The 13,254-nt window shown below is 42.0% G+C and overlaps 1 protein-coding gene across 1 annotated transcript; it reads right to left on the bottom strand.

The window, feature by feature from the left end:
- Nucleotides 1-9,818: 9,818 nt before the first annotated feature.
- Nucleotides 9,819-12,525, bottom strand: LOC121762124. Its single transcript, XM_042157908.1, has 4 exons — nt 11,728-12,525; nt 11,087-11,309; nt 10,648-10,816; nt 9,819-10,508 (listed from the first exon to the last, which is right to left on the bottom strand). The coding sequence occupies exons 1-4, from the start codon at nt 12,416-12,418 to the stop codon at nt 10,017-10,019; spliced, it is 1,575 nt and encodes a 524-aa protein (XP_042013842.1). The 5' UTR covers nt 12,419-12,525; the 3' UTR covers nt 9,819-10,016.
- Nucleotides 12,526-13,254: the final 729 nt, after the last annotated feature.

Here is a 13,254-nt window from a genome sequence, read left to right as displayed (position 1 = left end):
CACATGACTCACAAGAAATGTCTTCAACCCGCTGAAGGATGACCCATTCTCCAGTGCCACAACCAAGCTTCTTTATCAGCAGATTCGTGAGCAAGCATCGCGGCGCCCCCTTGGTGAGCTATCTCATCCACATAATAGAGGCCTTGACGCTTAGTGCCACGCCCAATTATCCTCTTCGTCCTGATATCCTGTAAAACACAAAAATTTGGGTGCATTAATAAAGACATTAGTTTGTGAGATAGTTTAGGCACATATAGACATTTCTTAAGTTTCAGACTCGGGGATATTTCAATAGTTCCACTCCCATTCACAGACGTCAATTCTCCATCAGCAGTTTGAATTTGGCTTTTAGTTGCCTCATTAAAAGTAGAAAAATCTCTCTTATCATAAGCCATAGTATTTGTAGCCCCAAAATCAAAGATCCATTCACTTCCAGTATTACCCTGTAATATTTCCGCCATGCACGCAATATGGGTATTTTCAAGGGGTGCAAAGTAATTAGGGTCAATAAAGGATTTTTCTAAAGCTGTGGGGTTATTTTTCATATTTTTAACTCCCATTGGTCTCAATTGCACATTATTCTCATCATGGGGTGTATTGTGTAATAAACCAGAATTGGTGGGCAGGTCTTGGGGTAAAAAATGAGAATTGGCAGATTTTGGGGGTTTTATTTGCAAACAATAAAGTAGGGTTAGGGTTAAAAAACCCTAATCCTTTACCTCTAAAAGATCCGTTGCCTCGTCTGAACTCGGCGATCGCCGCTTCCCCGATTGCACTGCCCCTGTTCTCCCGCCGGCCGTGAGAGTCGGCAGCTTCCTGGTTGCCCGCTACGGTCGCCGGGAACACGCCCCCTCCATTTTCGGTCATCCCAATCGCCAATTTCGCCCTTGCCTTTTGATTTTCATCCCACCATTCCAAGAATCCGACGAGGAGAAAACACGATTCCTTGGTGTGTTTGTGCTTTCCACAGTGTGAGCACCAAAGCTTCGATTTGTCTTGTTTGAATGGCCGGTGATTTGGGGGGGGGTTGGTGTCCCAGTTCGATGCGGCGGTGGTCTACCCTGCTGCTGATTTCGGGCCGCGAATCAGAGCCCGATACTGCCCGATGATGATATGGTGTCGTTGGTTGCACCGGCTGGTTCGACGGTGGTTGCCGGCATAATTTTAAGCCGGACGGTCTCCCTCTTTATCCAGCCGTACACGACCTCGGCTGAGGGCCATGGTCGATCTTTGAGGACTTCTCACTTCATTGGATCATATCTCGGGTTGAGTCCGGTTAGAAATTTGAATAACCGTCGGGTTTCGATGTACCGACGGAATTGGCCCACTCCTTTGTCACAGCATGTGACCGGCTATTCTTGCCATCGATCTATATCTATCCACGTTCCATGTAAGTGACGCCAATATGTTTCAAGACTCTGTTCTCCTTGCTTAACATTCTCTACCTTCTCTTCCAGGTCGAAGAGTAAAAATGGATCGGATGTGCTCTCAAATGTCACAGCTAGGCTTTTCCATAAAGCTTCTGCCGTTTGATGATGGGCGAAATCGATAACAATATCTGTCTCGATGTTTTCTAGGATCCACGAGAAGACAATTAAGTTTGTCTCCTCCCACTCCGTGTAATCGGCCCCCCTGGTTAGGGTGGTGGCGGATTGCCGTTGATGTGTCGGAGTACCCTCCTACTCTCGATCTGGATCTTCATAAGTCGCGCCCATAACGAATAATTCGTTCCATTGAGCTTCACGGCAATGGTAACAATTTTGCTCACTCTCAGTTTGTGGTCGTCTGAGAGTTTGGGTTTGATTTTGGTTTCTTCTTCTTCGGCCATGACTTGATTCTGCCTTGGTCGAGAGAGGTTTGTTTAGGCTATGATGAATTCATTTCTGAGCCATTCTCTGATACCATGTTGTAATGTTTTAATTTCATTCAACTTGAATTATCTCAGGATTTACACTCCTTTATATAGGATATTGACTATACAAATAAGGTAAAGATTTACCCTAATTCTAAATGCATATTACACGGTAATTACCAATCACAATATTAATTCCATATTTCCTTGATTTGTTTCCTTGTGATTTGATTCTCTTTTGATTTCTTTCCAACATAGTGAATAGTAGAAGGAAGTGAAAAAAACTTAATACTCCATCCATCCCCGCTAAGATGACACATTCCTTGGCCGGCACAGGATTTTAGGAATTATTGGTTAAAGTGTTTAATTGGAGAGAGAAAATGTGAGTGTAAGTATTAAAATTGAGAGAGAAAGAAAGATGAATATTTTAATAGGAATGAAAAAAGGTGGTTGACCCCCACAAAAAATTAAGAAACCTTAGAAATAAAAATAAACAAAAGGGCAGGAATCATAGAACCTAGTCCAGAAGAAAAAAAATAGAAGAGATAAAATGGTGTAGAATGGTTAAGAAAAAAGGGGAAAAGAATATATGGGAAATAGTCAGAATAAACTGGGAGGTTGTCTCGATTTTTCTCTAAGTTCACATGTTCACAGAAATTGAGTTATTATCCATTATGAACTTATAACCCCTTGGACTCTCACCCAAGCTCAAATAACAACCTTTCAGCCCCATTACAACCAAATCAAAGACCTTAAGGAACTGGCTTGAGTTGGAGATTCTCGCAGCATCAATGGTATGGCAGAATGAATGAGTGAATGGTCCTAACAATTTTGGTGAGGATTGAGTGACTGAGTGAATCCAACAGTTGAGAAGATAGAAGCAATCTTGACAAATGGACAAGCATGATTAGGTAGAAGAGGGGAGGGAAAGGAATCTGAGACTGTTGATGATGGGATTGACCTTAAGCTTTGGGGACGATTGCCAAACAATGTAAACCAGTTCTATCTTTTCCTTTGCATGACAATGTTTTTTAGTTAACTTCTGTGTTTTTCCCTTTTAGGTCTTTTACATGGTTGTTTTTGTTACAATGCTTTAGAATAAGAACCATGCCTGAAACTTGTCTCTTTTCTTTCATACTTGAGGACAAGTATGGGTTAAGTGTGAGCAGTTTGAAGAGGCTCGTTTCACGAATATGTTCTATCATTAAACTACATCAAATTCTGTGAACTAAGGTCTAATTTTGAGCCAGGTGTGTATGAAAGTCCGCCATTTTCAGAAACTGAGTTGATCAACTGGGCGGACGAATGGATCAGGAGGAGGAGCCAAATTTGTTATACAAACGGATCAAGTTGGATCAGCTGACATGCAGCGGAAGCACCAATTAGAGGACTGGTGCGTCACACAAGAAAGATCCCCAAGGGCAAATGGTAAAGTAGACTTTTCAGATAAAAAAATGCCCTAAGGATCAAGACCTCACGCTTTCCTATAAATGGAAATAGTGAAGGAGGAAGGAGCAGCATTGAACGGATGATGCTCATTAGTTTTCAGCTCTCTTCAGAGCTGAAATAGGAGCTCCCAGCACTCCACGCTCCTGAATTCCGCCTACATACACGCTTGGTTCCTGTTTAGTTTAGCTTAGAGGGTGTTTGGTGTTGGTTTTTATTATTGCAATCCTTAGTTCTGTTATTCCGCTTCGAGAAGAGGCGATGAAATAATCTTTGTTTTTGTTTCTATTTTCAACGTACATTTGATGTTGCAGACTCAGTAAATTTAGTGTTTGATTTCGATCTGTGTTGAAATGTTTGCTTACCATGCATGATATCTCTGTTCTTCCTTTGATTTCAGTCCTATGACGCAGATCTTATCTAAACTATTTTGTTACGTTTCTATGTGTTTGGATCTGAGCTTTCGATTTATGCTTTTGTCTAGTTGTGAAGGAAATAGTGGATAAGCTTTTCAGGATGTTTGGATCTAGTAGCTGAATGTTTTGTTTCTGCATGATGAAGTTTTAGTTTCTTGTCCACGTGGGTGTAGTTTAGTTCTTAGAAGTAGATCTAAGTTACAAGTTATTATGATGTTTCCTTGTTCGTAATTGTTCAGATATGCTTTTACTCTGTTTTCTTTATATTGATTCTGTGAAGAAGATGAAGTTGTTGGAAAAGTTTTGCTTTATCGTACGTTTCAATATTAGTTGATCAAGTAGATTTTAATAGGCTTTAGCAAGTTGCTCAGTTTAGCTAGTTTAATATCTCGTGTGAAGAATCTCAACTTAACCCACCGTAGTGAAGCGTGGCAGCAGCCATCCCATTCGTGTCCGCAACCAATGTTAAACACATCATCTCTGTGGGATCGATCCTTACTTCCATATACTAGTTAATAGTATTGTGGGTTACGGTTTTGAAAACACTTTTGATCTCCCTGTTCATCTCACTCAAGCGGATTAAGTAAAGTTGATCAGTCTGACTCTCCACTGGATCCACTCACTGTGTTCGCAGGTAGAAGGCACGCACCTGGCCAGCTTGATCAGTTTAACGATCCAACTCGAGCAAGCCACAACGATAAACAAAGGATGAGAATGAAGGAGTGCGCAATCGCACGACTTTTTCAAATGGCATCGTTTCCGAGGATGATGGCGTTTACCCTACATTTGTTGTAAGGCACTTTGGTGTATATATTGTTAATTTTTTTTCTTTTGTTTGTAGTTAAGAGACAGCTCAGGCAGCAACAGTAAAGAATCAGTGTCCATGTCTATGTGGATCAAGTGTTCTCCATGCTGGTGTGGACTTAAAGGACTACTGGAGCAAGAGAACGCATAGATGAGCGGAGCGTCTCAGTATTTGTTTACAAATTTTAGTTTAAATTTTGTAAATAAGTTCTTTGTTGTTTTTTGTTTTCCTTAGTTCGAAGGCACTGAGTTCAGGAAGCAGGCAGAGGAAGAAGAGGAGCTTAACGCTGTCCTACCAAAACCACTTCCTGGCCAGCCGAATGATCCAGAGGCCAACCGTGAAGAAAAATAGGACATCACCTTCGTGAGTCAGCCAGAATCAGTAGCTTACCCAAATGAGGTAGAAATCACCATGGTTAACGATCAGGAGGATGATCCGGAGATAGGTTCAATCTATCCCCATGCTGAGAATGAGCCAACCTACGCAATCTCTAACACCTCTGTGTTCCTGGGAGCTAGTACTGAAAGCCCGATTGAATTCCTTCATAAATTTAGAAAGATCTGCAGAGTGCAGAAGAGACCAAAGGGGTCAAGTGAGGAGGATTTCAAGCTCAGGGTTATTCCCTTTGCTTTGAAGGGCGAAGCAAATGCCTGTTTGCAAGGATTGGAGCCCAACATCATCAAGGTATGGTCGGACTTTGAGAGGGATTTCCTAAACCAATTCTTCCCAACAGCTAAGTCAAATGCACTCCGAAGGGAAATCAGAGAGGCTACCCAAGAACATGATGAAAGCCTAAACAAATACTGGCACAGATACAGAGGACTCCTGGATGCGTGTCCAACCCACAACATGTTGGAAGTGGAAGTTTATTCAAGGTTCTACGATGGAATGGAGGCACGGAGTAAGGACCTTGTGAACTCGTCGAGCGGGGGGAATTTCTCCCATCTCCGGTTGAGTAAAGCCAAGATTGTCCTGGAGAAACTTCTAAGTGCAAAAAGAGGGTACGATGATACATCAAAAACTCTACCCCGAAAGAATGAGATGAACACTCCCAAAATGGATGACAACACGCAGCTGAAAAGCCGAATTGACAAACTTGAGGAAGTGTTCAGTTCAGTTCAGTTCTTTAGTCAAGCCATCCACAAAGTCCTTCCATCCAACCCCATTTCCAGACTGACCAATATGTTTATCAATTAAAACTACTCCCTAGCTAAGATGTTATCTAAACCCTAGATGAATGACTGAAACTCGTGGACATTGGCGATAGTGTTGTTACTTACTACATACTACACCCTAGCCCCAAGGATTACTAAGCCCTTGGGGAATACATGAAACGTGCGTCGAACAATCAAACACGGCCAAACACCAAAAAACGGCTCAGCAAACATATACATTACAGATCATAAATCGTCCATTACTGAGTCAAAAAAAAAACCATTACAGAGTAATATATGTACATTATGTTTATCAATTAAAACTACTCCCTTGCCGAGATGATATCTAAACCCTAGATGAATGACTGAACTTGTGGACATTGGCAACGGTTTTGTTACTTACTACATACTACACCCTAGCCCCAAGGATTGCTAAACCCTTGGGGAATATATGAAACGTGCGCATAACAATCAAACACGACCAATGACAACAAAACGGCTCAGCAAACATATACATTACAGATCATAAATCGTCCATTACTGAGTCAAAAAAACATTACAGATTAATATATGTACATTATGTTTATCAGTTAAAACTACTCCCTAGCTGAGATGATATCTAAACAAATTTTGATGATGGATTTCTAAATTAAAGAAAGTATGTAGTATATCTCAAAAATTAATATTTGTTACGCTTTCAATTTCAGCGATTTACGTGCTATTTAATTATAATATGCTATAAAAATTTAATTGTAGAAAGATGTAGTTTAGATTAAGATAATTAATTAAGGAAATCAAATCATGGGAGCCTTGAATTTAAGAACAATATATAACATAAACCATGGAAGGAAACTGACTTAATTTCTCATACCAAATCTGCCCTTTTTGAATTAAAATAATAATTTTATTAATAAAGGAGCATGTATCTCGGCCATCAGATCACAAAATCGTGGGACTGAGATTTAAGGAGAAGGTTGAACAATAATTAAAAAATATATGAATACATCCATATATATATATATATTTTGGCATAGACGAAACAAACTGAATGAACAACGAAATACAAATCATATTGTCGGTGAAAAGTAGGAACCCAATTTGAACCAAAAAGTTGACTTCTTTTAATCAATTTTGCGACTCCCATGTACCATCATCCATATATTATCATTAATATTATTATTAGTAGTATATAAAAGAGGAGTTGGGGAATTCAAAACGTGGATCTAAAGTCATGTTCAAGGGTTAGGGGAGACGTTTAGAGCATCCACAATAAGAATAGTTCAGCCATAGCCTAGCCACAAACTCCTCCTGCCACATCATTAGCACTAAAAATCATCCTGCCACATCATCAAAACAAGCAAATAACCCAGCAATAGCCTAGCCACATCACTCAAAATTATATAAAACAAATAATTAACAATCACACAAAATACGGAATTAAATTTACGACACAGATACGGGAAAATTCAATTATATTATTAAAATTTAAAAAGTACATTAATTAAAAAATTACATTAATTTAAAAAAAGAAGGTACATTAAAAAAATTACAAAAAAGAAGGTACATTAAAAAATTACATAATTAAAAAAAAAACTAACGTCGTGCAGTCCTCCGCGCCCACAACTCTTCAATTAAATCCTTTTGTAGTCGAATATAAGCATTCACTTGGCGCAGGTCGGCATGTGCTTGGAGGCGGTCGGCTTCATCGTGAGGTACCCCGCTTCGTACGTTGGTGGCGGCCACGCCGTGGCTTGAACCTGCTTTATTATCGTCGTTCGCCCAACTAGTCAGTTGTACACCTTCATCTTCGACAATCATGTTGTGCATGATAATATAGGCGTACATTATATCTGCAATGCAGTCGACATGCCACAAACGCGTTGGACCCCTAATTGCCACCCATCGAGACTGGAGCACACCAAATGCGCTCTCCACGTCCTTACGCGCCGATTCCTGCCGTTCCGCAAAGTAGGCCTTCCTCTCATCAGATGCGCATCTGATCGTCTTCACAAAGACTGACCACCTAGGGTATATCCCATCCGCCAAGTAGTAGCCCATATCATGCCGGTTGCCGTTGGCGACAAAACTGATGGACGGACCGACGCCCTGGCACTGCTCGTTGAAAAGGGGCGACGAGTTGAGGACGTTGAGGTCGTTGTTCGACCCGGCTACCCCAAAATACGCATGCCAAATCCACAGCCGATAATCAGCTACGGCCTCGAGGATCATCGTAGGATTCTTTCCCTTGTAGCCGGTCGTGTAGAACCCCTTCCAGGCAGCAGGACAGTTCTTCCACTCCCAATGCATACAATCTATGCTGCCTAACATACCCGGGAACCCATGCTTCTCCCCGTGCATCAGCATCAACTCCTGGCAGTCTTCGGGGGTAGGGCTTCGAAGGTACTGATCACGGAATATTTCAATCACGCCATGACAGAAATACTTCTTACATTCAAGGGCAGTCGTCTCACCGATGTGGAGGTACTCGTCCCACATATCTGTCGCGCCTCCGTAGGCCAACTGCCTGATTGCCGCAGTGCACTTTTGAATAGGTGTGTGGCCGGGTCTGCCAGCCGCATCGTGCCTGAAGTGGAAATACAGATATCAATGTTCCAAAGCCTCAACAATATGCATAAACAGGGCCCTGCTCATCCTAAAACGTTGCCTGAAAAGGTTAGCGTTAAACCGCGGCTCCGGTGCGAAGTAGTCTTCATATAGCCGCTGATGTGCAGCTACGTGATCCCGCTCAATCACTGCTCGGCGGTGGACAACGGGTCGAGGTACCGTCGGCTGCAAGGCCCTCTGTAACAGCCGGTCTATCTCACGGGACGTATAGGCCTCCAACGCTTCGTTCATTCGCCGTTCGTACTCCTTAGCATCCCCACCGCTACCACCACTACTACCACCCGCGCTACTCATTTCGCGTTGTTGCTCTTGTACAGAAATTAAGATAGAGAGAATACTCTTTAAAATAAGCGGTGCAAATGAAAATGACGTGCAAATCGCGTATATATAGTGTTTCGAAAATTAAATAAAAAAAATCCGCTCGCCGATCCGGAGCCTGCAATGGCGGCCAGCGGATCGGCGAGCGCATCGGCCAGCACTCGGAAATCGGCGTGCGCTTGCCGGTTTTTCCGCCGAAATTCGGCTAGCCGGTTACAATGGTTCGGCTAGCGCCGAGGATCGGCTAGCCGGTCCGCTCGCCGCCATTGTGAATGCTCTTAGTTGTCCAACAAGACCCCAAAACGTGCTCTTTTAGCGCATAAGAAATAATATGCTTGGAAAGATGTCAAAAAAGCATTTGGAGTTCTACAAGCATCAAAACCCCCGAGTCGTGCTTGGTTTTGGGAGGTACTCACCGACATCATGTTTGCATGTTGTATCATGCATAACATGATAATTGAAGACGAATGACCGAACACGTCAAATTAGTTCGACGAAGAAGCGTCGATGCATCAAGCTCCTTTGATGCAACGAACCCCACACTCCAATTGTGCCTTTTCTTTTCTCGACTCTAATAATAGTACTCCCTCCGTCCCGCTTTAGGAGTCCCAGTTGAGTCAGGCACATGTTTTAAGTGTTTGAGCGTGTAATAAATAAATGTTGTAGTGGATATTGAGACCCACTTTTAATTGAGTGTAATAAATATATGTTATAGACTCACTTTTAACACTTTTTACTTACTTTGTAGTCATTTTTTATTAGTTTATCCTAATTGAGACTGCTAAAATGGGACCCCCGAAATTGATTAATCGGGACTCTTAAAGCGGAATGGATGGAGTAATACACTTTTCTTCACATTTATAATTTTTGGTATATGATTTTAAAAACTATACAGCTACAAATTGATTTATTACAATTACTATCCCAAAAGAGTCCAATATACTCCATCCGTCCACGAAAAATAGGACATATTGTGAATGACACGGGTTTTAATGTGGAATTGGTAAAATAAGAGAGAATGAGAAAAAATAAGAGAGAAATAGTGTTAGTGGAAGGTGGGGTCCATACTATTAGTAGTAGAGAAGTGAAAAAATTAAAAAAAAAGTTGTTGAAAACTTTCCTTTTTAAAATATGCTTTATTTTTCGTGGACAACCAAAAATGGCAAATGTGTTCTATTTTTCGTGGACGGATGGAGTATATATTAAGCAGCCTCACAAAAAATCTTGATAATTAACCATTTACAGTCACTTGATCAGACTGATAAGAAAACTAGTTCCATCAAGAATTCTAGTGAGCTTGCCTCTTCACAATCCATGTCTAGATAGTGATAACAAAAGCAATATAAAATATATGCATCCATCCATATAAGAAGCAAACATTCTGAGAGGCAGAAACTCATTCATTCTCGTTCGAGCTGTCCAAAATACTTGCCTGTTATCGTGACAAGGATGTTGAGAGCAATAACTTGATCGTCTACCTCTGTTTTCGCAGCTCGCAAGCTTGCACACTTTCGCAGTAATGAACGAAGGGCTGCGCTTGTGTCTGCGTGGAGGGGGCAATCTAGTCCTACACAAAGAGCAAACAGCCATAAACTATCCTTGTTTGCTAATATGTCTACGTTCAACACAGAGTTCACTCGTTTCTTCAGTAGAGAAGTTCGAGCGGCAGAATCCATCTTCAGAATTGCAGAGAGGGTGGGGAGATCAATGGAGCTCTGAGGAGAAGATGGGCTGGAATTGGCATCACTAGTCTCCGAGATGCAAGAACCATCCACAGATTCTAAGCTGACAAATTTCTCAGAGGTGTTATCACTCTCAACCATCTGATTCAAAAATTCCTCTTTGGCTGATGTTTCTGCACTGGGGTCTTCAAGGTCTAGCCGCGCAAAAGCCTGGGACAAAATAGTTTATTCCCATGAAAACATTGATAACCAGTAGTATAACTTAGCTGCTACAAGATACACGAAAACATAGTTTTAAGATATGCTAGATGAAGAGATATTGAAAGTGGGCGAGGGTTGCAATATTAACCTCTCTCAGCTGAGAAAAATCAGAAAGAAAACTGTCTTCCCACTGTTTGAGAGGCAACAATTTCTCTGGGCACTTGATAACATCAGGAATTTGAGGCATATACACACTCTGTTCTTTGACTTTATTGAACTTTACAACTTTTACCTTGGGAATTCTAGCAGCCTCCCACCTACACAACAAGTGATGCGCTTCTGAGTTCAGAACTGCAGCAACTAAATAAATTGGCCAATGCAGAAAATCTAACAGATCATCTGAACATCCTCATAATCATAACATGCACACAAAATGAATGGTTCACTGATATTTTTTAAAGGTTTTCAAAACAGTAAATAAGCAAAAGCAACACCAGCATCGGGTAGGAAAGGTCAAGGTTCTTACATGTATCAATCACAAAACGAATAAGAGAAATAAACATGAGCAGCAAAGATGAAACTGGTACCTTACACGCCTAAGATATTCAAGTCCATCCAGCGGAGGGCCAGAGTCAAAGTCAGGTTCTCCTGTGACAGAAAAGGCAGGCCTCTGAATACTGTACTCCTCATCACTATCATCATCTTCGCAATAGTCTTCTTCCACTGCCGATGACCCTCTTTCATCGCTAACAGGAGGAAAAGAGGAAGGATCTAACTCGTTCAAGTTTTCAACTTCTGGGCACACTTCACCTGAAAAATGTATGTTAACCCATTAGTTAATGTAAACCAACACACAAATTATTGACCTGAAATTCAAGAAGAAAAGTTTGCACATCTAGGCAAGAACAACTCAACTTTCCTAAAGTTAACTTCCTAATCCTTACTTAAGCAGCTAAACCAATAATGACTGTATGATTTGTATGTGCAGGAGAGGTGAAATGAAATCCAAATGATATCTGAACCAATAAGTTGTAAATGTTTAAGAAAAATATATATGTACTAATAAAACAAAGGTATTAACAAATCCTACACAGCAGTCTTCAATGCACAACGATAATCATATGTTTTCCTTTCCCAAATGCAACCATACAGGAAGACATACACAAGATTAAAGCCCTAACATTTATGAAATTTATACACAAACGAAGAAGAATTGACAAGAGAATACCCAAATTAGCATATTTCTGAAACTGAGGGCGAGGATCAAAGTCGAACCCCGGGACGCTATCTTTCTCACGAGCAGTATCCAATTTGAGCAGTCCATCGTACTCATCCACCACCGCCGCACCAAGCCTGCAATATATCTCAAACCACTTCTTCTTTTGTTCATCAATCATATCAAACCTCAGAGCCTCCAACTCCCCTCTCGAATACATCAAACCCTTCTTTTCCCTCCTTTCAACAGGATAACAGCTCACCAACCCCGAATTGTTTCTCCTACACTTTCCCCCCCTTCGTCTAGGCTTCTTCTCCTTGGCCTCTTGCTGCTTCCAATTCCTCTTATCGTTATTACTAAATTCAGTGTGGTCGATCGTCGGAACTTCACTCACGCATTTCGTCGAACAGTTAACCCGCACTTCTTCGTGCTCTTTTTCCTCGGCTCTCGCCGCACCAATTTGTGCACCGGAATCCTGTACGACGTCGTTGTTGATAATTTCTTCAACAGGAATTGAAGCGCTGATGATTGAGGAATTATCGGCTTCCTCGGTGAAATTGCCTGAACGGTTGGAAGATTGTAGAGTGGTGAGACTGTGAGGCGTCGATTCCACCGGAGTATCGAAGAAACTGCGGTGAACTGCGGCGGCGGCGCGGCCGTCTGGATTCAACGAATTCACGACGAGTGTAGATTGTGCTGACATCGGAAAATAATTAGTGTTTGCGCTATACAAAATCTGTATATATAATGAATCGGAACACCTCCTCACAAAATTTTATGTGGAATTTCAAAATTTAGAACTATTGCCTTTCACAAATAAAATTAAAAGTAAAATCAGTACTTAATACTAGTCATTCATTTTGTTCCAACTAAGTTAACTAGTAGTATTACTTTTTTTTAGAGTTAACTACTCTAAGAGTACCCACAATGGTCCGGCGCGGCTATAGCCGCGCCTAGGGGCTAGCTCGGGGCGGTCCATAGTGGTGGAGGTATCCGCCCACGGGGCGGACGACGAATTTGGGGCGGTGGGTGGCGGACGACGGATAGGCGACGGGGGGCGAGGACGCGGCGGGTCTCCTTTGCGACACGCCTATAGCCGCGGCTGCCATAGTGACCGGCGCTCGTCGCGCCGGCTGACATTTCACGATTTTTTTATTTATTTTTTTCCCTCTATAAATACCACTCATCCACCCCAAATTTTTTCACCATTTTCACACAATCCCTTCATTCACTATCTACACTTTCACTCTCTAAAAATGCACGGTCGCGACGACGAATCACCCGTCTCATAGGAATCGGGCTATGGAAGCAATCCTTCACAGCCGTCGACGAGCTATCCTTCACAGCCATCGGGATTTAGCGCCTATGCTTCTCAGTCGTCGAGCTTTGGCGGGGCTCCGTCCCAGCCTTGGATTTGGAATCAATCTCCCCCGCCGTGGGCATCGAGTCCAAACCTTCCTCCATCTCAGTCGTGGAGGTCTTCTCCAACGCCCCCACCTATACAGCGGAATCTGAGTCGCTCCGCATTCGGAGATTACA

Source organism: Salvia splendens, chromosome 2, assembly GCF_004379255.2.
Source record: "Salvia splendens isolate huo1 chromosome 2, SspV2, whole genome shotgun sequence".
Lineage (NCBI taxonomy): Eukaryota > Viridiplantae > Streptophyta > Magnoliopsida > Lamiales > Lamiaceae > Salvia > Salvia splendens.
This window is presented reverse-complemented; position numbering and strand designations above follow the sequence as displayed.

Excerpts from the sequence above, each read along its gene's own strand:
- LOC121762124 (XM_042157908.1), bottom strand. The coding sequence starts at position 12,418 with ATGTCAGCACAATCTACACTCGTCGTGAATTCGTTGAATCCAGACGGC. Across the intron at positions 11,310-11,727 it reads TCAGAAATATGCTAATTTGG|GTGAAGTGTGCCCAGAAGTT; the intron begins GTATTCTCTTGT and ends TACATTTTTCAG. Across the intron at positions 10,817-11,086 it reads GAATATCTTAGGCGTGTAAG|GTGGGAGGCTGCTAGAATTC; the intron begins GTACCAGTTTCA and ends CTTGTTGTGTAG.